Genomic DNA, 26,809 nt, shown 5'->3' with positions numbered 1-26,809 from the left:
TCTTGTGGGAGAGTCTGGGACCAGAAGGTGTAATCTCAGAGGAAAGGGTCATCCATTAAGTCCAGTGATAAAAAGGATTTTTTTCAAAACTCAGTGAATCTATTAAACACTTTGCCGCAGAGGGCTGTCAAGGCTGGACCATAACTTATATTCAAAACCGATGTACTAAATCTTAATCAGAAAAGGAATCAAGTGTTATGGCAATAAGGCAGGAAAATGGCATTGAGGATTATCAGATCAACCACGATCTCATCAAATGATAAGGCAGACCTGATGGGCTGAATGGTCCACTTCTGCTCCTATGTCTTCTGGTGTAAAAGTCTGAGAAAGAACGGGAGAGAAGGGAAGGATATAGGAAGGTAAGAATGAAGGAATGGAGGAAGTAAGGAAAAGAAAGAAGAGGCCAAGTCAGTGAGGAAGGGAAGCATGGTGGCTCACTGGTTAACACTGCGGCCTCACAGTGCCAGGGACCTGGGTTCAATTCCAGTCTCAGGCGATTGTCTATGTGGACTGTGCGCATTCTCCATATATCTGCATGGGTCTGCTCAGGGTGATCCAGTTTCCTCCTGCAGAGTTTGGATGTGCAGGTTGAGTGGATTGGCCATGCTATATTACACATAGTATCCAGGGATGTTAAGGTGGATAAGCCAAGGGAAATTCAGGGTAGGGGGTGATTCTGGTTGGGATGCTCTTAAGTGGGTAAGTGTGGACTCAATGGGTTAAATGGCCTACTTCCACACTGTAGGGATTCTACAACTCTTGGAAGGGAGGAAGAAAGGATATTTCACACATATTTGGTTCTTTGAATGTGATCACGTGACGCAAATATCAACTCCAGCTTCCTAAGGTAAGTATCAGGATGCCAAATGGGGTCATGAGCTGAACATTTGGTGTCTGGACCCTCATGAAGTAATGGATTGTCTCCATCTTCCATGGTTCTCCAGGTCTCAGCAAGAGGATTGCTCAAGGACTCACAACAATTATACAGCCTTGAAGTGGGCTTACAGCAGGAAACACTGAGGAAGCATTGACAAAGAGACCTTGTGGTAATAGAATGTAAAATCATTGAGAAAAGAAACTATATTCCATTTCTCTAATTGGATGTAATATAATCTTTACAGGTTGGTGGCTCAGTAAGCGGTAATCGTTTCCACTTTAGGCTGTGGTATGAATATGGAAATCCTGATGATGGAGAATGCTTGTTCTCAAAGACTGGGGGCTTTCATCCCTTGAATGGGTTTCCAAACTGTGTGATATCCAGTGGCGTGGTCAATTTCTTTCTGGCAAAGACATCAAAGGTATTGAGTGTTGGATTTGACCCTCAATTGGCCAGGGTAGCTCATCCAGGTCAGTTGTGCTGTTCCTCTGTCTCTGCCACCAGCAGGGTGGATGATCATTAAGTTTTATTCTGATTTGTTTGTTTTCATGTTTCAGTAACAACCTTAGGGAGTCAAAATGTACCATGCACATGGGTCAGGCGTTTGTGACAAATTGGGGTGGGATCCGTGGAGAATGGGCACAAAACATCCTTCCACCAGCTGCACTGTCCATTCTCAGCACCGTAACAGGCTGTGTCTAGGATGGAAGTGAACCAATTAAATCTCCTCTCCTGAATTGACTGGAAATTTCCAATCAGCACCTTGACCCGACAGTGGCCAAAACAGGGCCAGAGAAAGGGAGCATCCAGATAGTGACAGGCCAAGGTCTAACCTTCCAGATTGCTTTAATCCCAAGCCTCCTCCACACACCATCACTGCCAATGATGAAGAATGACCAGAATTGCAGCAGCATTCCACCCTCAAAAGGTTTCTCCTTGACAAAGGTATGATTTAGAATCATAGAGATGTATAGCACAAAAACAGACCCTTCAGACCCAAACTGAACAAATGAACTAGATTTCCTAAATTCATCTAGTCTCATTTGCCAGCATTTGACCCATATCCCTCTCAACCCACCCATATGCCTTTTAAATGCTGTAGTTGTACCAGCCTCCCCTCCCTCCTCTGGCAGCTTATTCCATGTATGCACCACCCTCTGCATGAAGAAGTTGCCTCTCAGGTCCTTTTTGAATCTTTCCTCTCTCACCTTAAACCTATGCCCTCTGGTTTTAGAAATGTGTTGCTGGAAAAGCGTAGCAGGTCAGGCAGCATCAAAGGAGCAGGAGAATTGACGTTTCAGGCATAAGCTCTTCTTCTGATCCTTTGATGCTGCCTGACCTGCTGTGCTTTTCCAGCAACACATTTTGCAGCTCTGATCTCCAGCATCTGCAGTCCTCACTTTCTCCTCTTGTTTCAGATTCTCCTACCCTGGGAACATGACCTTGGTTATGTACCCTATACATGCCCCTCGTGATTTTCTAAACCTCTATGTAGTCACCCCTTAGCCTCCGATGCTCCAGTGAAAACAGCCCCAAACTATTCAGCCTCTCACTATAGCTGAAACCCTCCAACCCTGGCAACAGCCTCGTAAATTTTTTCTTAACCTTTTCAAGTTTCCCAATATCTTTCCTGTAGCAGGGAGACTAAAATTAAATGCAGTATTTCAAAAGTGGCCAATCCAATGTCCTATACAGCTGCAACATGACCTCCCAACCCCTATACTCAATGCATTGAGCAATGTATGCAAGTATATCAAATATCCTCTTCAATACCCTGCCCAGCTGAGACTCCAGTTTCAAGGAACTATGAACCTGCACTTCAAGGTCTTTTGTTTGGCAATACTCCCAGGACCTTAACATTAAGTGCATAAGCTCTGCATTAGTTTGCCCTATCAAAATGCAGCACCTCACATTTACCTAAATTAAATTCCATCTGTCACTCCTTGACCCATCGGCCCATCTGAACCAGGTCCTGATGTACTCTAAGGTAACTCTCTTCGCTGTCCGCTACACTGCAGATTTTGGTGTCATCTGCAAACTAATTAACCATAAATACGGAGGCATGGAATTGAGGATGATTTAGCAGCTTGAACTAGAAATTGGCCAGCTGAAAGAAGACAGAGAATTGGTTTTGGGTCCACTGCTGTTTGTCATTGTTTTAAATGACCAGGATTAGGGCATAGAAGGATGGGTTAATAAATTTGCGAATGTCATTAAGGTCGGTAGAGTTATTGATAGTGACCAAGGATGTTGTAGGTCACAGAGAGACATAGATAAGCTGCAGAGCTAGACTGAGAGATGGCAAATGGGGTTTAATATAGAAAAGTCTGAGGTGATTCACTTTGAAAGGAGTAACAGGAATGCAGAGTACTGGGTGAATGGTAAGATTCATGCTAGTGTAGATGGGCAGAGAGAGCTCAGGGTCCAGGTCCTTGAAAGTTGCTACACAGCTTGATAGTGTTGTTAAAAAGGCATACAGTGTGTTAGCTTTTATTGGGAGAGGGATTGCATTTCGGAACCCTGAGGTCATGCTGCAGCTATATAAAATTCTGGTGCATCTGCACTTTGAGTGTTGCATATAGTTCTGGTCATTGCGTTATAGGAAGGATGTGGAAGCTTTGGAAAGGTTTCAGAGGAGATTTACTAGAATGCTACCTAGTATGGAGAGAAGATCTTGTGAGGAAAGGCTGACAGACTTGAGGTTGTTTTCGTTAGAGAGAAGAAGGCTGGGAGGTGACTTAATTGAGACATATAAGATAATCAGAGGGTTAGATAGGGTGGATCAGAGGATGGACAGGGAGAGCCTTTTTCCTCAGATGGCAATGGCTAGCACGAGGGGACATAGCTTTAAATTGAGGGGTGAATGCATTGCCTGAAACAGTCATAGACTCGCCAACTTTAAGGGCATTTAAATGGTCATTGGATAGGCATATGGACTAATGTAGGTGAGATGGGCTTTGGATCGGTTTGACAGGGCAGCACAATATCAGGGGCTGAAGGGCCTGTACTGCGATTAATGTTCTATGTTCTATACTTCCTGTATTTACATCCAGATCATTTACATCAATGACAAAAAGCAGTTGATTTGATTTGATATATTATTGTCACATATTGAGATACAATGAAAAGTATTGTTGTGCATATTACCCAGACAAATCATAACTTACATAAGTACATCAGCGTAATATAGCAGAATGCAGAACATAGTGTGTAACAGCTGCAGAGAAGGTACAGTGAATGGTTAACCCAGTCATATGTGAGATCAGTTTGTAAGTCTGGTAACTGCCGGGAAGAAGCTGCTCATGAATCTGTTGGTACCGTTTTCAATTTTCTTTTCTCTTCTACCCTTGGAAGAGGGTGGGAGAGAGTATAACTGGAGGGGCAAGAGTCTTTGATTGTGTTGGTGGCTTTCCTGAAGCAGTGGGAAGTGTAGACAGAGTAAATGGAGGGAAAAGTAGGTCCACATGATGGTTTGGGCTGCATTCACTAATCTCTGTAATTCCTTGTCATCTTGGGCAAAGCAGTGCCACACTAAGCTGTGATGTATCCAGATGGGATTATTTCAATGGTACACCTCTGCAAACTGGTAAGGGGTTATTGTGGAATTTCCTTAGCTTTCTGAGGAAGTAGGGTGTTGGTGTGCTGTCGTTACTGTAGCATTGATGTGGATGGGCCAGGACTGATTGCTGGTGATACTTACTCGCAGGAACTTGAAGCTGTCAACCACCTCCAGCTCAGCACCATGGATACAGATAGGGGACTGTCCTCCACTCTGCTTCCTGAAGTCGATGGCCATCTCCTTCATTTTGCTGACATTGAGAGAGTGATTGTTGTCTTTACACCATGTCACGAAGCTGTCTATCTTTTTTCATGTACTCTACCTTGTTGCTGTAATCAGCAAACTTGAAAATGAAGTTAAAGCTGAATTTGGCCAAACAGTCATGAGTGTATAATGAGTATAATATAGGACTGAGTATGCAGCTTTGCACCGATGTTGAGGGTTATCGTGGAGGAGGTCTTATCACCTATCCTCATTGATTGCTGTCTGCGGGTCAGGAAGTCGAGGATCCAGTTGGAGAGGTGGGAGCAGAGTCTGAAGTTTTGGAGTTTGGAGATGAGTTTGGTTGAAATTATGATACTGAAGGTGATTCATCAGCTGTGGAAGTTTTTACTTCCTTACAGTTTACACCAATATTCTTTCACTGCACAACTCCCACATATTGGCCCTTCAATAATACCATCTGTCCTTATTATGACAGAGAGTTCACCCTGAACAAAGAAAATTACAGCACAAGAACAGGCCCTTCGGCCTCCAAGCCTGCACCAATCCAGATCTTCTATCTAAACCTGTCACCTATTTTCCAAGGATCTGTATCCCTCTGCTCCTTGCCCATTCATGTATCTTTTCCCTTTTCACTTTGAACTCATGACCTCTAGTAATTGAGACCCCACTCTGGGAAAAGTCTTCTTGATATCCACCCTGTCTATACCTCTCATGACTTTGTAGACCTCAATCAGGTGCCCCTTCAACCTTCATCTTTCGAATGAAAACAATCCTCATCTACTCATCCTCTCATCATAGCTACCACCCTCCATACCAGGCAACATCCTAATGAACGTCCTCTGCATCCTCTACAGAGCACCCACATACTTTTGGTAATGTGACGACCAGAACTGTACGCAGTATTCTAAATGTGGTTGAACCAAAGTCTTATACAACAGTAACATGACCTGCCAACTCTTGTACCTAATACCCTGTCCAATGAAGGAAAGCATGCTGTGTGCCTTCTTGACCACTCTATTGACCTGCGTTGCCACCTTCAGGGAACAAGGGTCCTGCACACCCAGCTCTCTCTCTCTCTCTTCATCAATTTTCCCCATGACTTTTCCATTTACTGTATAGTTTGCTCTTGAATTGGAACTTCAAAAATGCATCACATTGCATTTGCCCAGATTGAACTCCATCTGCCATTTCTCTGCCCCACTCATCAATCTATCTATAGTCTGTTGTATTTGCTGACAGTCCCATTCACTATCTGCTACTCCACCAACATTAGTGTTATCTGCAAACATGCTAATCAGACCACCTATACCTTCCTCCAGATCAGTTATGTATATCACAAACAGCAGTGGTCCCAACACGGATCCCTGTGGAACACCATTGTCACAGTTTTCCGTTTTGAGAAACTCCCTTCCACCACTACTGTCTGTCTCCTGCTGCCCAGCCAATTCTTTACCCATCCAGCTAGTCCATCCACTGGACCCCATGCGACTTCACTTTCTCCATCAGCCTTCCATGGGAAACTTCATCAAATGCCTTACTGACGTTCACGTATATGACATCTACAGCCCTTCCCTCATCAATTAATTACAGCACAAGAACAGGCCCTTCGTCCCTCCCAGCCTGCGCCAATCCAGATCCTAAACCTGTCACCTATTTTCCAAGAATCTGCTCTCTGCCCATTCATGTACCTGTCTAGATACATCTTAAATGTCGCTTTCGTCCCCGTCTCTACCACATCCTCTTGCAACGTGTTCCAGGCACCCACCACCTTCTGCATAAAGACATATCTTCCTTAAACATTTCCCCTCTCACTTTCAACTCGTGACCCCTAGTAATTTATACCCCACTCTGGGAAGATGCTTCTTGCTATTTACCCTGCCTTTACCTCTCATGACTTTGTAGACCTCAACATTCGTCTTTCTACTGAAAATAATTCTAGTCTAACCAACCTCTCTTCATAGTTAGAGTTCTCTGTCCCAGGCAACATCCTGGTGAACCTCCTCTGTGCCCTCTCCAGAGCATCCACATCCTTTTGGAAATGTGGTGAACAGAACTGTATGCAGTATTCCAAATATGGCTGAACGAAACTGTTATGCAACTGTAATGTGACATGCCAACTCTTGTACTCAATACACTGTCCGATGTAGGAAAGCATGTCGTACGCCTTTTTAACCACTCTATTAACCTGCGTTGCGACCTTCAGTGAACAATGGACATGAACACCCAGATCACTCTCTACATCAATTTTCCCTATGACTTTTTCATTTACTGTATAGTTCACTCTTGAATTAGATCACCTTGCATTTGCCCAGATTTAACTCCATCTGCCATTCCTCCGCCCAACGCTCCAATCTATCTATATTCTGGTATACTATCTAACAGTCCCTTTCACGATCTGCTACTCCACTAATCTTAGTGTTATCTGCACATGCTAATCAGACCACCTATACCTTCCTCCAGATCACTTATGTGTATCACAAACAGCAGTGGTCCCAGCACTGATCCTTGTGGAACACCACTGCCATTTTGAGAAACTCCCTTCTACCACTAGTCTCTGTCTCCTGCTGCCCCGTCAGTTCTTTATCCATCCAAGGAGAATGCATTTGCTGAATTATATTTGCAGATAACTCTATTTTGCACAAAAATTACACAATCTCCAGGCAGTCCCTGCAGGCAGTCAATCCATGCAATATTTTATAAAGCTGGAAATTGATGCTAAACCTGTAAAAAGCATTAGTTCATCCCACCCCAGCTTGGTACCAGGGATTTGAAAAGATTTGAACTTATTGGAGAGAATAAAAATAAAGAAGTTTTCTTTATTCCCTTGTGGGATAGCAAGACCAGCATTTATTAGCTGTCCCTTGTTGCCCTTGAGAAGGTGGTGGTCCGCTGTATTTTGAAAAGATTGGGAATATGCAAAGCAACATGTCAGGCAGTCTGGATGGGATATATCTTGGCTTATTGTGCAAAGTAAGGGTAGAAATTCCAAATGACTTGGCCGAAATCTTCCAATCCTCCTTCAAGATATGGGTGATTCCAGAGGTCTTGCTGTGTGCAGATGTCACAGCCCTGTTTGCAAAAGGGGAAGGAATGTCAACCTTCATCCTCATGATCCTGGTTGGAACATGTTTAAAGACAATAATCTAGTGCAAGATTATTCACATTTGGAAAAGTATGGGCTCGTAAATGGAAGTCAGCACAGTACAGCGCACGGGTTGGGTTACGAGTATACAGAGCTTACTGAAGAGCAGGAAGTCACTTCATTTTCACCTAGACTCATCCATGATCACTGTCAAACCCCTGCCCGAACTCCTCCAGTCACCTCTTCCCAGTGAGTGCCAAAGTGCTCTCGCTGACCCAACCAGGAATTTCCCATGTCCAATAAAGGAGAGTTGGTGGATCCCATCAAATGTTAATGAGGACTTTGCAAACTTTTCTGTAAATGAGTGCTTGCCGTACACATACGTCTGGTCTCCACATTTCTGCCTCTTGAGGCTCACATGCACCACTGGCACATTCTCAGTCCCCCACCTCCAGCATCATATTTTAAAACTGGGAACAAAATCTCAGAATACAGAAGGTCTTGTGGATCACAGCCAAAGTCAATGAACATGGTTTGTCATTTTTTTTGAGGATTGGAGTTTATTAAAAACAACTTTCCCAGGGAACATTTAATGGATGGAGAAGGTCTTGTCATGGTGTGAATATTTCTGTGTTGTGTTTTGTGTTTGATACATTAAATAGTATTTATCATTCTGTGCTATTCTATCATTATGTTTGATTTTCCCACACCAATGTTTTCACAACTAAAATCTTTCCTAGAATTTTTCATTGACGGACTCGGCAGACTGCTCGTGGGATCGTGTAATGATGTCATCGTTGGCCATCAGACGCACCAGAGTCCAAAAAATGACACACAGAAAGCAGTTGAACAAAAATATGCAAAATTTAGACAGCCTTCTAAGCATGAAACAAATTACAAATTTGCACTACATTATTTCAAAAACCACTTAAAATGTTACACCAAGATTTAACCTCAGGTTTCTAATCAACACTGACAACATCAAGTTCTATCCTATCACTATCTCTTTTGGCCTCTCCACTCCCTCGGTGTTGTCAGGCTGTTTCTGTGACACTGCTTCTGGATGCAGTGAATTTTCCTGCAATTCAACATTTCTTCTTATTTGTTCCTAGAATGTGGGCACGAATAGAAAGGCTGTTAGTTTTTGACCATCACTAATTGTTCTTAAGAAGATAGTGGGGAGGCACCTTCCTGTACAGAACATTGGTTGGACTATTTTTGGAATATTGTGTACAATTCTGGGTCTCCCTCCTACTGGAAGGATGTTGCGAACTTGAAAGAGTTCAGAAAAGATCTATCAGGGTGTTGCCAGGGTTGGACGATTTGAGCTACAGGGAGAGACTGAATAGATTGGGGCTGATTTCCCTGGAGGCTGAGGAGTGACCTTATAGAGGTTTATAAAGCTATAAGGGGCATGGATAGAGTAAATAGACAAGGTATTTTCCCTGGGATGGTGGGGGGGGGGGGGGGGGGGGGGGAGTCCAGAACTAGAGGGCATAGGTTTAGGGTGAGTGGGGAAGATTTACAAGGGACCTAAGGGGCAATTTCTTCACATATTGTGCATGTTTGGAATGAGCTGCCAGAGAAGTGGTGGAGTTTGATACAATTACAGCTTTTAAATGGCATCTGGATGGGTACATGAACAGGAAGGGGTTTAGAGAGATATGGGCCAAGTGTCAACAAATGGGACCAGATTAATTTGGGGCATTGGGTCAGCTTGGACGGGTTGGACTGAAGAGGGTGTGTTTCTGTGCAGTGCGTCTCTGTGTCTCTATGACAAACATCACCTCTCAACTGTGAATTCCTCCATCACCATGTCATCCAAACTGTTCAGAACCTTTGTGTCCTATTTGACCAACAGCTGAGCTTCCAGGAACATATCCAGTTCCTGCAACTGTAGTGGACCCGCTGATATTAAGGGCGTTTAAATGGGCATTTGACATACATATGGATAATAATGGAACAGTGTAGGTTAGATGAGCATCAGATTAATTTCAAAGGCCGGCTCAGGGCCGAAGGGCCTGTGCTGTGCTGTAATGTTCTATGCTGCATGTTCTATATCCTATCAATGACCATAATGACCTAGTTCTGCTGGATACTTTTGCTAACTCCGGCTTTGATTGTTCAAGTACTCTCCTGACTGCTTTCCCAGCTTCCACCTTCCATAAATGTGAATTTATTCAGAATTCTTTCAGCCTTATTGTGACAGGCTCATGTCCTGTTTATTCAGCATCCCATGTCCACCCACCCTCAATAGCAGCTGATTCATCAATTCCTTCATTTTAAAATTCTCAACCCTGTTTCAAAATCACTTCATATTCTCACTCATTACTATCTCTGTGACCTCCTCAGGCTTGAAATCCCACTAAGGATTCTGATTTCCTTCAAGTCTGTCCTCTTATGCATCCCCAGTTTCTTTATTTTGTGCTGGCGAATATCCTTCAACTTTCATTCACAATAAACTCAAATGATCTCTCTTTAAATTGCCCCTTGAAATCTGAGAAGTTACCTTCCATTATTTACACAAAGTGATATTTTGTTTGTTGATGTTCTGATGAGGTGCCCTGGAACATTTCATTATGCCGGGAGCTACATAAATAAAGATTGTTGATGCTATCTGATTGTAATTCTTTGAAGCACTTTGGGCCATCTCACTATCCTAAAGGTGTATGTTACTTTTTTTATAATTAATTGTCTTTGCAGTTCATGGCACAAGTATACTTTGTTTTGACGTGCACAGTGATTACTGCAGTTATGAAGGAACTCTTGCATTTTTTCCAAAATTCCCTGTGCCCTCAGAATCCACTGCATAGGTCAAGACCCAGGCAAATCACTCCATAATTCCATGGCATCAAAGGCTCACCATGTACACAACTCAACTGGCAATTACTCTTGGATGAACACAAATTGCAAATGTAAACATGTTATTTTCTATGGAGACCAGTTCAGCCAAGTTGAGTAATGTTTACATCTCATGAACACATAGAAGAATTTTCCATCAGAATCAATGCAATGGACCAGTAGGAGTTCGTATTGATATTTCCTTTGCTACAAAGGAATATCTGTCAATGGTAACACCTGAAAATTGCACGGGATGGAGCAGATGATGATAGACGAAAAGAAGATTGAGATATCGAGAACTTCAAATCTACTGGACTGTATACCTCTCAATGTTGGTTTTTACTAAAGACATTGTGAAATCCCTTGTTAGAAGTTGTGCTTGGTAGTGTAGAACATCAGTACTGATGAAAATAAGACACATTGTTGAAGCTTTTCACCTCAGGTTTATCAAAACAGACTTCTAAGAACACTGAGGAATAATGTAAGAAATTCAGAATCATTGATTGCGAAGGAGAAAATAATACATTAAGAATTTGGCTGGTCACTTCATGTATAGCGAGAGCATAATGACAATTGTGAAGATTTCCTCTATTTGTTACTTCTAGTGAGATTGTTGAGAGAGAACCAGGAACATTCTTAGTTTCTGGTTTGAATGTGAAGACTTCAACTCAGCAGATGAAATTATATGGTTATGGATTAATAATTCTAATATATAAAAAAAGCTTGTGGATTTTAGAAGTTGAGTGGCCATGACAAAACTGAAACTGAGTTTCAATGATAAGATAATTCTGTTCCAAGACGCACATGACACCACTGTCAACAATACCTTCCACCACTTCAATGATGATCAACAGTAGAATGACCATGCAACACTTGATTTGTACTGCTTTTGTCGATGACACAGATGTGGGCAATTTTCAACATTTTCAAGCCAGTGTTTTAACTGTACTAAAACAGCATGGTTTGGGATGCATTCAGTACTTGAAGCCAAGTCTTCAGTGCTGTTGTGGGCCTGTTGAAAGGCTCCAAGGTATTTGCAGTAGCCAGTACCTCCCGCTGTTCTTTGATATCACGTGGAGTGAATCAAATTGGTTGAAGACTGGGATCTTTGTTGTTGGAGAGCTCAGGAGGAAGCCAAATGAGATCATCCACTCAGCACTTCTGGCTGAAGATGAAGGCACATGCTTTAGCTTTGTTTTTTGCACTGATGTGCTAGGTTCCTCCATCTTTGGGAATGACGACATTTACACACCATTAATAACTGGGTTTAAAAACTTGTCTCAGTAATGGTGACCAGGAAGCTATTGTCAACCAAAATCTCTTTCTTTAGTCTGTCTGAAAATCATTCTCAATAAACATTAACCAATTACTGCACAAGCAATAATTTATCATGCTCTATTTTTAGTATTATAAATACTGGGGTATCAATTATAACATTTATTGAATTTTAATGTCCTCATTTACTATGATGTTTAGAATGATCTGGTTTACATGAAACTTATATTTGCACAATATTAAAATGTTGAAAACATGTTCTTTAAAATGAAGTGTTTTCTTGAACAACATGAAGACATGATGTAATTTATGAAATTATAGTTGTTGATATGAGAAGATTGATATTGTTTCTTGAGCAGCTTTCTCCATCAGAACACACAACAGAAACAAGTTTTCATCAATTGACCGAAAATATCATTCTCAATTAACGGAGTTCATTCTAAAAAGAAATTAAGTGTCTATTTTTGAGGTTTAATGAGCATCATGTAATGTTTGGAACCTATTATTAGAGGCTCATAAATTTTCTTGAATACCATTTTTGTGAGCATGGTTCTAATATTGTTTCTGTCACTTGAATCAAATTAAATTAAAGCAAATATGAAGGAAGCAAAAATGTCTGATTTGCTGGGCTGACTCACCATCCTGTTTGTTTTAAGACTTGACCATACTCTTCTTACATTGCAGAATAAAGGAAACACAGAACTGTTATGGTTCAAAGGTTGACCGTTTGATCCATTGTGCCAACACCAACTCTTCAAACAGGCAAAATTTATCTACTGCCACACGTTCGTTCTCACAACAGCAGGATTTGTCTATTGCTACTAAAACCAAAGACCTCCCCCTTGCCACTTGCTACACCCTATCGGGCATTCACAAAAGAGTCCATGAACCTGGGCAACCATTTGCACTGCTTATAGCCATCCTGATCTTCTGACTTCCAAATATCACCAATGAACTGTGTCTTTAATTATTCAAAGCTGTTACAACATAACACCTGGCATTGTACACACCAAGTGGAATCAGAAGCGGGCAAGTAAAATAATAAAGGGCTGCATGTTAATGTTCACATCCATGTCCCCACCCTGTTATTGCTTCAACTCTCCCAGTTGCTGTCCAATGATAGATTGATGTGCAAGCCATTGCACAACATTTGAGATTTGCAAAAGAGAGATTCTTATCCAGTGAGACATGCATTCATATATGCACACATAATCAGAATGACAGAGCAATGGGGAATATTCAGTGAGGAAATAGATCACTTGTGTTCAGTGGGAAGGTCAGCAGTGGATGGGCTTCATTGAAAGTTCAAACCAAGTTACATTTTAATTTTATTCTGCTTTGTTGATCTTTTCTTTTGCATTGCTCAATGAAAAGAACAGAAGCCCTTCCTGTTAAAGCAACCTGATTCTAGTCAGAGGCATAAGTATGCCTTTTTCCATTTCATTCCTTGCTAATAATGAACGTGATCTAAAATGTTGTTTAAAAAATAGTTTTCTTTTATCCAAAATCTGTGAAAGTAATTCATTTGGAATCAGGCATCCAAAACACTGGAATTTGACTTTTTGAAGAGATGTAATAAAACTCTATTCTTACCTTCTCACTACAGAATTGGGGTTCTGATATTTTCATTGATTAAACACAACCAGTTCTGCAATTCGATATTGTAAGAATCATAACTATTTTCGTGTGGGGAGAAACAGGCAATAGAAAAATTGCTGCTACCTGAAGCACATAAATACTCATATAACTCAATATAAGAATGTCAACTTCCAAATGCAATTTTTTTTGTCAGCTAATATAACTGGAAAGAAAACTGGAAAGAAAACTGGAAGACAGTTGAATATATAATTCTTGCTATTCGGTTATACAGTACGGTTTCTCAAGTCCTCAACAGCCTCCTGCGTCTCTACAATGGTGAATAGAGATTACAGGCTAATTTAAGAGTGCCTACTGGACAGGATCAAAATTAAGCATCCAGGAACAAGTCTTAAGCAGTTTCTTTGTAGTTTGTTTTTTTCCGTGTGATCTGCCAGTTACTTTGTTAATAATAATTGGAAAAGTTTGTTTAAGTTAGAAATTAGGAGCCAAGATATGTTATTTGTAAAGTTTGGCTAGGAACAATTGAGAAATGTTGGTGGTCATTGACTATTTTAATTTCTCTGAGTGATGAAACCAGTGATAGGGATAAGGAGGTTGACTTGTTTTGGCTTGCTCTCCCTGTGTCATAAATTGTGCAGGGCTGCCATTGGCTTCCCTGCGAAAGGCTGCTGAACTACACAGGTGCTGTGTTATTGAGTCTGACAGATGTGTTAGTACAGTGATGGCTTTGTGTAGGGGGATCTCAGCGAAGTCTGAGAAGCTGTAAAGCACGCCAAAGAAGGCTGTGTACAACTCATAGTTACACAACTGAATTACACTTGTTCTGCTTAGTTCGGGTCTCAGGGAAGCGCTCAACTGGTTGAATGGCCTTCCAACTTGGCACCGCCCTCTTGAACTGCCCTACCTGTCCATCTTCCTTCCCACCTATCCAATCCACCCTCCCCTCCAACCTATCACCATCACCTCCTGACCTGCATCTTCCTGTTGCTTTCTCAGCTATCTTCTCCCCAGCCCCACCCCCATCCACCCATTTATCTCTCAGCTCCCAACCCCACATTCCTGATGAAGGGCTTATGTGCAGAACAATGATTCTCCTGTTCCTCGGATGCAGCCTGACCTGCTGTGCTTTTCCAGCACTGCACTTTTTTACTGTGCAGTGAGAGCTCAAGAAATGTGTAAGTAAGGGACATAGTTGAAGTCTAATCTAAAGACAGGTTTACCTTGAAGCAGCTGCAGTATCAGAGGATTGCTCTGAAGGAAAAAGTGATGTGAAAGACACTATAATCCTCGAGGACAATAGGCTGCACCCTCATTAGAGAGTGAGAGAGAGAGACTCGTGGTGAGTTGAATCTAAGGGTCATCGTGCTTTAGGAAAGTGGTGACATTGAGAAGGCAGGGTGTGAATGGTAACAAGAGCTGTTTGCATGACTGAGTATTACAAAGTAACTACCTTGCAACTGAACTAACCAACTTCTGAATTACCATTTAGCTGACTCTTCATCTTCCCACACCTCCCTGGCTATTGTGTACAATGGTTTCTCAAATGGTTTCAAGAATTTTGCAACCACTGCTTTATCTGATCCATGCATTCATTGATTACTCTGTGCATGAAGAATTTGTTGCAGCGTCAAAGAGATTTTTTTTCCGTTTGGACCAATATCTGTAATCCTCCTTATATAGTGATTAGACAATATTTTTTCTTGGCTGACATGGAGGCAATGAAGTGAAATTGTACATAATTTAAAATGGGAATTAAGTGAATATATCTCACACGTACTGGCATTGATAACAAGACATTTAGTCAGCAACACAAGAGATGAAGAATTGTGTAAGCATAAGGTCACCTTGTACTTCATACAAATGGGGAATTGCTTAAACAAACAAAAATCACAAAAAAATTATGTGAATCCAAGCCCAGTTCAAGAATCAGGGTCTTATAAGGCTGTTTCTGGCCTTTTTGGTTCTGCTTGCATTGATCTGTCCTGCTGTCCTGGACAGCCCTCTCTGTTAACAATTGACTCTTTATCTTTATCCTCAGAAGATTGCTGTCAATCTATCATTTTGTCTGCATTCAGGACATTTCCTGTTCATTGGCTCCAGTTTCAGCACAGAGCATGTCAAAAGGGCATCTTGTACGGCCATTAATGCAAACACTCATAGAGTGGCCCGGATCCTTGTCTTCGGGAAGCCATAGATGAGTTTCACTGTGACCCTGGTTGAAATGTTGCTTCCAGGATTGATTCTTCGTTCTGAATCAGTTTGAGAATTTTGCAAATGTGTCATCGGCCCTGTCTGGAGTTAGTACACTTATCACTCAGAAGCCTTTTCTGTATGGAACCTGAAAGGAAGCAAGAAATCACGAGCACTCCAATATGTGAGAGTTACAGCAACTCCCAATATATAATCCAAAATCTGGAATAGACGATCATAAATTATTTGAAAATTAAAGAAGACAAAGCTTTCTATTTTCACAATCATGACAGGGTGACGAAGGGATGCTGTCAAAGCAACATGAATGAAATTTATAACACCCTGCATGCGGAGGAAGCCAGCAATGGTGGAAAATCCCATTGCCCTAACTGCTTGACTATCATCAAAGGGGACGTACATGAATACATGAGAATGTGGCATCAGTAACATCCTGGATGTATTTATGGACTGAGAATTTACAGAGACCACAAAGGTTGCTATTCCCAGAAACAATTTGCTGGCATAAATGATCAGGGCTGCGAAGAGTTTGATCGCCACCAGGATGGGATTTCTACCCTATCCTTGTGAATGCAAGTCCTCCTCCAGAAGATAAAACATTCAGAGAAAATGTGGTGGGCCATCACCTACACAGTCTTTTACAGAGTTGAAAACAATAAGAGAGCTGCATAAATTCTGACTCTCATCATTCACCTCCATCCCCTTGGTGGATCCCATCAGACCACTATTCAGGCTGAAGGGAAATGATCGTACTGCAATGATTTTATGTTTCTCCCTCTCGAGGCTGTGTGATAATTACTGTTTTTGCTGGATTTGCTGAAGATATTCTGCACAATGACAGCCAGATCCCTTTGCACTGATGCACTTTGAATCTAATTCCCATTTAAATAATATTTGCCCTTCTGTTTTTCCAGCTAAAGTGGATAACCTTGTCCTTATAAAACTCCATCTGCCAGACTATAGACCATTCCACTTGACTATCAATATCCATCTGTAAACTTTTTTACCTCCCAATCACAATTTGCTTTCCTACCCATTTTAGTATGATCCACAAATTTTGTTATGTTAACTCTGTCCCTTCTTATAGATCATTTATATAGATTATAAATAGTTGAGGACTGGGAAATGAATGCTACGGCACCTCGCTAGTTACTGTTCACCATCCAGAGAAAATCCCATTTATCCAAACCCTTTGCTTTCTGTCAATCAACCAAACTTCTTTTCAACTAATCCTTTGCAATCTAGACTTCTGGATTAGTATTTTATGCGTCACCTTGTCAAATGTCTTCTGGAAGTCTAGATATACTACATCCACCAGATCCCCAGCATCCACCTTGCTACTCAAATCCTCAAAGAACTCCATCAAGTTTGTCAAGCATGACCTGCCTTTCATGAAACAATTCCTGAAGAAGGGCTTATGCCCGAAACGTCGATTCTCCTGCTCCTCGGATGCTGCCTGGCCTGCTGCGCTTTTCCAGCACCACACGTTTCCACTCTGGTCTCCAGCATCTGCAGTCCTCACTTTCTCCTTTCATGAAACCATGCTGAATTGAGCTTTGTTTTTCCAAATGTTCAGTTATCTCCAACTTTAGGATTGACTCTTCAGTTATCTCTTCCTTTATAATAGTTTTAAACTAGTTTGCCGTCGGTATAGGGCTTTGGGATACAGAGTAAATGTAAAATCAGGAACCAAGTCCAATCAGATATCAAAGGAATGCTAGGAGAGTGTGTTATGGACCAGGCCAGACCCCCTCAAAATGTTTCAAGAAGGTAACCCAGACCCTAAACTTTCTGGTTCTTTTGAGCAGCTCTCAGATGGATATTCCAGGAGTGATGCAGCTGGTCAAACCACTCAAACAAAACACAACTTATTTACAAACTACCAAATGAAACACAAGCAAATGAAAATGTCGTTTAGAAGAACTTAACCTATCTCAAATCCCAAGTGACTCTGTCGCAAAGTAATGATGCTGCTCCACTTTCCTGCAATATTCCCATAAACACTGACTTGGCAAAAACAGTAAAATCAAACAGGTTCTTACAGCAGAGATATCAGGGAGACAGTCAGTCAGAAAACCTCTGTTGGATCAGGGCATCGTTTTCCCTGCAGCTTTCTTTGACCAGCAGCTTCGAACTAAACTAAACTAGAAAAAATAACCTTTAGCTGGGAGAACTGGACACTCTCCTTTCATTGTACAACTGTTTAAAAAAAAACCGCTAAAAGCCTCCTCTGATTGTTGGTTTAGGGAGTATTATTAAAATAGCCAGTTCAGAAATACCCACACCTCTGCCTTTACAACCCCTCTCGAGAAAACCAAGATCAAAATAACTTTGTTAAAGGGGCAGCATCATCACAAATGTAGGAGGCACAGAAGACATGAGCAAGACAAGACACATGAGTGGTGTAGAAATCTAAACTGTATTCATATTAGTGCAAGGAACTTGACTGGTAAGTAGATGAACTTACAGCATTGTTCAGCACATGGGACATGATATTTTTGCAGTCACTCAGACAAAATTGAAGGAAGGATGATTACCTTGCCGGGACTTTAATACCGGTCTCTGAACAGTAAGAGTGATAGAGGAGCAGATATGTAAGGAAATCACGGAAGGGTGTGAGAGAAACAGTGGTATACTTACAGGAGACATTAACTTTGCTAACATTAAATGGGATCATCTTAGTGTGAAAGGTTTAGACAGGGGGAGTTTTTATTTATGCATACATGGGAGCTTTTTTTGTTCCAGTACATAGTCAGTCCTATGAGAGATGGGGAAATGAGAGACCTAATCCGAGGGCATACAGCCAGTCATGTGAATGTAGTTTCAATGGGTCAGCATTTTTGGGATATTGACCAAAACTCCCTCAGTTTCAAAGTTATGATGGAAAGGGATAAGAATAGTGCAGAATTTTAATCTCTAAATTGGGAGAAGGCTATTTTAATATCATTTGACAGGATCCGGCAAGCACAGAGCGGTAACAGTTACTTGCAGGTATGTTTACGTTTGGAAAATGGGAGTAGTATTGTGAGCATTCAGGAGCAGCTTCCGTCTGTAAGTGTGAATGGCAATGGAAGCAAGTCCAGGGTACCCTGGATGTCAAGGGATATTGAGAGAATAGTAAAGGAAAAGAACAAAGCATGTCAGATACAGCACATTAAAAACAGGGGAGGCCATTCAGAAGCGTCGAAAGTGTAGAAGGGGTGCTTAAAAAGAAATTAGGAGGGCAAATAAATCTTTGTCAGATTGGATAAAGGAAATCTGAAAGGCTTTTTCTAAGTATATTGAAAGTAAGAGGATTGTCTGGAAAGAGTGGGAGCTACTCAAGATAAAAGGGGCCATTGGATTTAGATAAGGTCTTAAATGAATATTTTTAATCCATGCCCACAGGAGAGAAAGATGTTGTAGCTGGAGGTTTCAATTGGTATGGTGTTATTCTAGAGCACATGAAGACTAATAAGGAACATCTATGAGATGTCTTAGCAGGCATGAAGGTGCAAAAAGCCCCTGAGATGTCTCCCAGGCTGCAATGGAAGGCAAGGGAGTAAACTGCTGGAGCCTGGTGACTGAAGGATAGCTAATGTCAAGAAGGACAGCAGTGATATGCAGGTAATTACAAATCAGTTAGTCTGATGTCAGTGGTCAGGAAATTATTGAAAAAAATTCTGAAGGATAGGATTTATCAATCTTGGAAGAGTTGGGATTGATCAGGGATAGTTAGCATGAATTTGTTAGAGCGAGACCCTTGCTCTGAAAAGGTGACAATGCACATTGATGAGGGTTGTGCAGTTGATGTGGTTTGTATGGCCTTCTGTAAAGTCTTTGATAAGATCCCACGTGGAAGGTTGATCAAAAAGTTAAGAGTCAATGGGATCCAAGGCAAGTTGGCAAACAGAATCCAAAACTGGCTTACAAATACAAGGCCAAAGAAGATGGTGGAAGCTGTTTTTGTAACTGAAATCAGGTGACAAGTGATATACCTTGCTGTTTATTATGTATATTAATAACTTGTATGTATACTAGGTTTGCAGATGACATGAAAATTGGGATTGCGTGTTGATATTAAGGAAGATTGTTTCAAGCTAAATACTGACATTGATCAGCTGATAAATTGGACAGAGCAATGGCAAATGGAATTTATTCCCAATAAGCATGAGGTGATGTATTTTGGGAAGTTTAATTAAGGGAGGGAGATACACAGAGAATGGTAGGTCCCTATGGAGTACTAAGGAACAAAGGGACCTTGGTATTCAAGTTCATGGATCCAAGAAGGTGTCAGCACAGGTCAACAAAGTGGTGAGGAAGGCATAGGGGATGCTTGTCTTCATTAGCAGAGGCAGAAAATATTGGAGCAAGGAAATCTTGTTACAATTTTATAAAACATTGGTTAATCCATAGATGGAACACTGTGTGCAGTTCTGGTTGCCACACTCTAGGAAGGAGATGATTGTCCTGTAGACAGTGCAGAGAAAATGTTACCTAAGATGAAAACTCTCAGTGATGAGGAGAGACTGGGTCGGCTGGGCTTGTTTTCCTTGGAGCACAGGAGGCTGAGGGGATCTAGTTGATGTAACAACATTATGAGAGCCATAGACTGTGTTGACCATGAGAATCCTTTCCCTATGGCAGACCAGAGGGTATAGGTTAAGAAGTGGATTATGTGGTTTAGAGGAGATCTGAGAAATTTTGTTTTACTTGGAGCATGGTAGATATATGGAATGTGCTGCCTGAGAGGATGGTGAAGACAGTGGCTCTCGCAACACTGAAGAAGCATCTGGATCAGCACTTAAAATGCCAGGGTTTCATAAGCTATGGACCAAGTGCAGGTAAAAGGGACGTAACCTGGTGTTTGTTACTCAGCATAGCCATGGTGGGCTGAAGAACCTGTTTCTCAGCAATATGACAATGACTCTCTATGATTCTAATTATGGACGGACACTAAATATTGCTCTAGCCAGCTGTGACCACATCCCTTAAAAGGATGAAACTAAGTGAAAGGGATCATTGACCACTTAGAGTTGGCACTCCATCGGAAATCTAGGAAAAACAAAATTGGAGACAAAATATCTAGTGCTGGAACCTGAAGATAGTGAAACAGATAAATTCAAATTGGAACAGCAACAACTAGATTAGATTACTTACAGTGTGGAAACAGGCCCTTAGGCCCAACCAAGTCCACACTGAAGAGCAACCCATACACCTAACACTACAGGCAATTTAGCATGGCCGGTTCACCTAACCTGCACATCTTTGGACTGTGGGAGGAAACCGGAGTAAACCCACGCAGACACGGGGAGAATGTGCAAACGCCACACAGACAGTTGCCTGAGGCAGGAATTAAACCCAGGTCTCTGGTGCTGTGAGGCAGCTGTGCTAACCACTGTGCCACCAGGCCACCCACCATAATGAGCACAAGAATTAGAGGAAGGAAAAGAAAAATTCAGGATCAACAAAGTGAGAGATGGGGGAAAAAGAAAAACAAAAGGAGTTTCCAAGAAAGGGTAATGGAAAAAGGGAATTCCATGAAAAGGAACATGAAAAAGAAAAGGAGTTCATTTTGAAACAGCTCAAGCTGAGAAAGGAAATAGAAGGACACTCTCTTGAGGGAACTGCACCCAACTTAGATCTAAGAATTAAAGTATTCAGATTTGTCATTTCAATCCCTGAGTTTGATGATGAGGAGGTGGATGGTTTGTTTATCTCGACTGAAAATTCACACAGCAACTAGAGTGGCATGTTAAACAATGCACACTGCTATTACTAGAGGAAAGTGGCACTAACTACTCTAGGTGACACACTTGCAAAGGGATTATTTTAAGTGTTGGGGCCAGGCATGTATGTGCAAAACATCCCCACCCTAAAGAAACAGCCTGACCAGACATTCCTGGAATTTGAACAGTTTAAGCAGCTTGGCCTTGATCAGTGGCTATTATTATGGACCAGACTCACCCTCTCAACATACATTAAGAAGGTAATCCAGACCGTATCTTTGTTTTCTTTAAAAGGTAAATGTCAGGAGCTGTGTGTCTGATGCAATTCAATTGGTCAAACTACTTGATGTTAAGCAAAACACCATTTATTCAAACACTGTAGATGAACTACAAAAAAGACGCACTTGGAATAACTTAACTCTACCAGAAAACTTAACTAAATAATGGATTACGACTAAATAGTAACAGTTCCCATAAACATAAAGGCAAGTCCAGAAAAACAGAATTGCCTCACATGTAACTACCGTAGCAGACAGAGAATCCCCAGCTTTTGGCTGTATCCAAGAAAGGGGGAGAAAAAATTCCACCTCTTCAAGACCCCAACAGCAACAGCTGAAAGATAAACTTAAAATTCCTGGTTCTGTTGGTGGGAACGTGACCGCACACATTCAAGCTGCTTCTTTTGTCCCAACTTGTTCAAAAAACAGCCAAGGCTTCACAAATATCTTCTCATAGGTTGCTCGGCATCTGTTCCCCAATCTCTCACTAAAAGAAAACCGGACAAACCAGATCTCTGGAAGCTAGATTATCATCACATTATGTGCACTTAAGATTGAAGTCACCTGTGAAAAGCATTGTGTGGTAATTCCCCTTGAGGGATTCAAAAACTTCAAAAAATCCAAAATATTCAAAAAATTTTAAGAAAATCTTCAAAAAAATTCAATTTATTCAAACTTAAAAAACTTAATACCCTGACAAATCGAGGTGGATGTTGAGGAACAGTGAGTAACAGGACCCAAACAAGCAGCAATTCTGGCTGACAATAAGAAATTAACACATTGACCAATAAGCTCAGACATGCTGTCACAGATCAGTGTGATGTAATTGAATAAAGATTGGTGCACTTTGTGTCTTCCACTGTGTCTCACACCTGCACACACACACCATGGGTGCTGGGGGATAAAATAAGCACTACCGCACTTAGGTGGTAGTGTGGGGGTTAAAAAAAAAGAAAGGGGCAAAAGGAAAAAAAAACAGGAGATTTTCTCCCTCCAACTCTATTTTGATAAAAAAAAATCAGTGAGATGTATCCTGGTGGTGGAAATTGAATAAAGATTCGTGCACTTTGTGTCTTTCACTGTGTCTCCCACCTGCACACACACACCATGGGTGCTGGGGATAAAATAAGAAAAAAAAAGGAATGTCCCTCCCTACCCTCCCCTTCACTGTAAAAAAAGAAAAAAAAGAAAAAAAAATAACCAGGAGATTCACACAGCAGTGAACGGCAGTGCTTGTCACTGGCCACTTGGATGTTTGCCTATCTTAAGAGTTGGAGCAGTGCGAGAGTGTGTTTGTAAGAAAAAAAATCAGTGTGATGTATCCTGGTGGTGGAAATTGAATAAAGATTCGTGCACTTTGTGTCTTTCACTGTGTCTCACACCTGCACACACACACCATGGGTGCTGGGGAAAAAATAAGCACTACCGCACTTAGATGGTAGTGTGGGGGTTAAATTAAATCTAAAAAGAAAAAAAAAAGAAAAAAAACAAAAAAATAAAAAAAAGAAAAAAGAAAAAACAGGAGTGTTTAAAGATTCGTACACCTTGTAAAAAAGAGAAAAAAAATCAGAGTGATGTACTGATGAGGTAAATATCCCTCATAAATCTGGGGAGAAAAGAGAATCCAGGTCGACCAAACAGAAATTTCTTCTACGGTAAAAAGAAGAGATGTGATTCGGAGATCTGTGGGAAACCATCACAGGGGCTTCCACTGTGGAGAAACAGGTCAAGGAAAATCATTACTCTGGCCTTCCCCAGAAATTTAAGTTGCAAGGTCTGTGTCTGAGGCATTAAATGTGGTCAGTGTCTGTTCAGGTGTGACTGTTGATGAAAATAGCCATCAGGAGTTTGAATCAAATGAAATGGTGATCATTGGCCCCTTTAACAAACTTTGCTACTGAGGAAAGTAAGGGAGTTTCCACCTGGATTCAAATTGTATTCCAAGATGTTAATGAAAGATCTCATGTGATATATTAGAAGTGGCACTGGTCAAAGTTTACTGAAAGAGTGAACTTGTTACAGGTCTGGGAACAGTTGGATTAGTCCAAAACTTGCTGATGCCAAGGACAGACATGCCACTGGAGAGTAATTTAAGAGTGGCAAAATATTATCCTCTCAAACAAAAATCTGCGGGTGAGAACAAGTGAAGGGAAGATGTTGAAGGCAATAACGAGCGCACATGAGCTTTGGTAGGAGATGCTGTGCATTCCTCCAGATGGCTGAGACTGCACTGAACCGGGTGGACTGTTTGGACCGGGCTGGAATGATGCGGTATTGTGGTCTCCACTGTTGAGCCTGGGAGAAGTGGACCTGCTGTGTCTGCACCAGGACTTCCAGATCCCTGCCTGGAAAGGCAGTTTCCCCATGTCCAGGCATATGGGCTGACAGTGCTCGTCCTGGTGCACAACAGCCTTTTAAAGATGGCATTGGAGACAGGGATGTTGATTTATTTCAGGATACCCTGGCTGCAGTAATTTCAAATAAAGTGAGTCGGAGAATGGGGATGGAATGAGATGAGAGGAGCTCTACAGGGGTGAGGAGAGTAATTCATGAGGTGGGTCTGGTAAGATGCAGTGAGAAACTCCATGAGGTCTCACAAAGAGAAACCCTCTATGAAACTCAATAAAAACGACACTCAGCCATAAACATGGAAGATTCAGTGCAAGACCAGCTTAGAGAGGATGAACAAGTTAGAAAGTCTGCAGCTAACAGCAGAGAGAGTGGCAACTGACAGATCTTTGGAACTCCCACAGGAAATGGCAAGACCAATGAGGGTTGAAACGATTCAAGAAGATCATTGCAAATAATTGAGCAGAAACCATAAAGAGGCTGGCAACTCAGAGAGGCTCAGGAGCTGTATCAGGGGCAGTAAAACCCAGGAGTCTGGGGTGGCTCTGGAAAGGTCACTTGAAGCCAGCAGGACTGAAGTCCAGCTAGAAGTGTCAGAAAGGTTCAGGAGTGACAGTGATGCCGTACTTAGTGAAAGAGCCTTGGAAGAGGATGGCACTGTTCTAGGGAAGGTGGAAAAGATTAGAAGAACACCCATTCCCAAACCAAAGGAAAAGAGAATGGAACATTGAAAACTACAGAGACCACTGGTGCAAGTCACCGTAGGCAGACCAGTGAGCATTACCCAATGAAAGATAAGAAGAACAAAACCAAGTTTCAAACCTCAACCAGGTCAATCCAAAATTAAGTTAAAGGGTGATCCACGATACAAGTCTGGACCCCTGTTGATCTCGTAGAAATCAAATTTGTAAAACTACCCGAATGCAGTACATGGATTACATGACTGAGAAATGAAGGGTTAAAATGTGGGAAGATAGCATGACCCAATGAACAAGTCCAATTAACAGTCTGAAACTACGTTTTGAGCACAAGTTAGGACAAAGACCTGAATGTGGAATGTAAGTATTGTCATCTCAGTGTTTGTACTGTTACTTCATATTCACTGAGTCATGGAATGCTCACTTGAAAAGGAGAAAAATTGTTTGTTGATTATTGGAATACTTAAGAATTTTTCTAGTATTTATTGTGTAGCACAAAATTGTATTTAACATTAATTATGGCAATAAGTAACTTTCTAACCTCTAGCATGGGAAGGTAAGAGGGAAGAATTACAAGAAACACAGATATCACAATGCACAATGAACTAGTGCCAACAGATTATCTGGTCCCAAATCTACCCTGTTGCCAGTATATTGTTTTCAAAAATAAAAATAACCTTCAAATGGAGGTGGTCAAAGTGACAATAGTCATCTGACATCATGAATAGTTTCTCCACAGCCATTGGCCAAAAGGATTCACACAATTGATGGTGAAGATAACTTGCCCTAGAAATATCATACTACATTAAGTTCTGGAGGCAAAGGGACATTCTTCTTAGGGAGTTCTCACCAAACAGACCTTGTAGGCAGCGGGTCTAACTGGGCTGTGCCCAATGAGCAGTCTTCATCAAGCAGTGCTCCTAAAGAAATGGAAGACAAATGAAGAAGAGCAGGAAGACCAGGGGAAGAGAGCCCGAACACCAACAACTAGAGAGTAGGATGGGTTCTCCACACTGCCTCCCCACATTAGTGAGACCAATCGGTTCTGCAATGACCTTTCTGTCTTCTGATATCAATGAATTATCCCCAATTGTCATGCTTTTTATTCTAACTAACTAATGTATCATATATGACCTGCTGCTTCTTACCAAACTCAATAAATTATCAGAAAATTGCTACAAATCATCAACTGTCTTTATTAGGTAACTGCGATCACAAATCCATTAAAATCAACATGTTTTCATATTGGGGTAGTGTTTTGATAATGCTAACCATGGACACTCAATATTCAAATTTATCATCTGATTTAACCCCTGATATCTTCATGAACAAAAGTGATTTTTGATGAAGTCAAAAGCAGAACAAAAATGACTACTATGATCCCCTGATCACAGATTGAGACAAACTTTGCGAAATCAATGTGAGAAAGGCAACATTCATTAGCACTGAAATTGTCATTTTAACCAAAAACAATTGAAGCAGACAATTAGGTTGGTGTCGAGGAATTTGAATGTCTTGTTTATTTTGTATTTCCATTGATATCAGGATATGTAACGTGGTTTGCAGAGTACAGAGGAACCTCGATTACCCGAACGACACGGGCGGGGAGTATTTTATTAAAATAATTGAATGTGCGGATAATCAAATGCCGGATAACACAGTTTAGCCAAGCATCAGGACCTTGCAATCCTGCTGGATATTCCAAAATTTGCATAATCAAATGCTGGATAATCAAGGTTCCTCGTTATTCAGCTTTGAAAGACAAACAGCTGGACTTACACTGTGTTCTATCTGCCGAAGTCAAGACTAAGTTTACGCTCAGGAAATGGATAATACTGTAGAGGAGAAGAATTAGATATGAGATATTAGACTAGAAAGGATTGAGGTTAGTAAGGATGAGGTGTTACCAATTCTAGAAGAAGTGTAAGTAGGCAAGTCTCCTGGGCCGGATGGGATTTATCCGAGAATTCTCTGGGAAGCTCGGGAGGAGATGGTGGAACCTTTGGCTTTGATCTTTGAGTCGTCATTATCTACAAGTTTAGTACCAGAGGACTGGAAGATTGCAAATGCTGTGCCCTTGTTCAAAAAGGGCTGTAGAGTCGACCCAGGT

At 41.3% G+C, this 26,809-nt stretch overlaps 1 protein-coding gene across 1 annotated transcript in view; it reads left to right on the top strand.

Moving 5' to 3' along the window:
• LOC122539926 (beta-1,4 N-acetylgalactosaminyltransferase 2-like) overlaps positions 1-8,756 on the top strand; it is a 68,285-nt gene extending 59,529 nt beyond the window's left edge. Inside the window, exons 10-11 of the mRNA XM_043675123.1 lie at positions 1,122-1,347; positions 8,484-8,756. Of these exons, the coding sequence (XP_043531058.1) occupies positions 1,122-1,347; positions 8,484-8,695 (438 nt within the window). The 3' untranslated portion in view covers positions 8,696-8,756. The remainder of the gene's footprint in view (positions 1-1,121; positions 1,348-8,483) is intronic.
• The last annotated feature ends 18,053 nt before the right edge of the window (positions 8,757-26,809 follow it).

This window comes from Chiloscyllium plagiosum, chromosome 33, assembly GCF_004010195.1.
Source record: "Chiloscyllium plagiosum isolate BGI_BamShark_2017 chromosome 33, ASM401019v2, whole genome shotgun sequence".
Taxonomy (NCBI): Eukaryota; Metazoa; Chordata; class Chondrichthyes; order Orectolobiformes; family Hemiscylliidae; genus Chiloscyllium; species Chiloscyllium plagiosum.
This window is presented reverse-complemented; position numbering and strand designations above follow the sequence as displayed.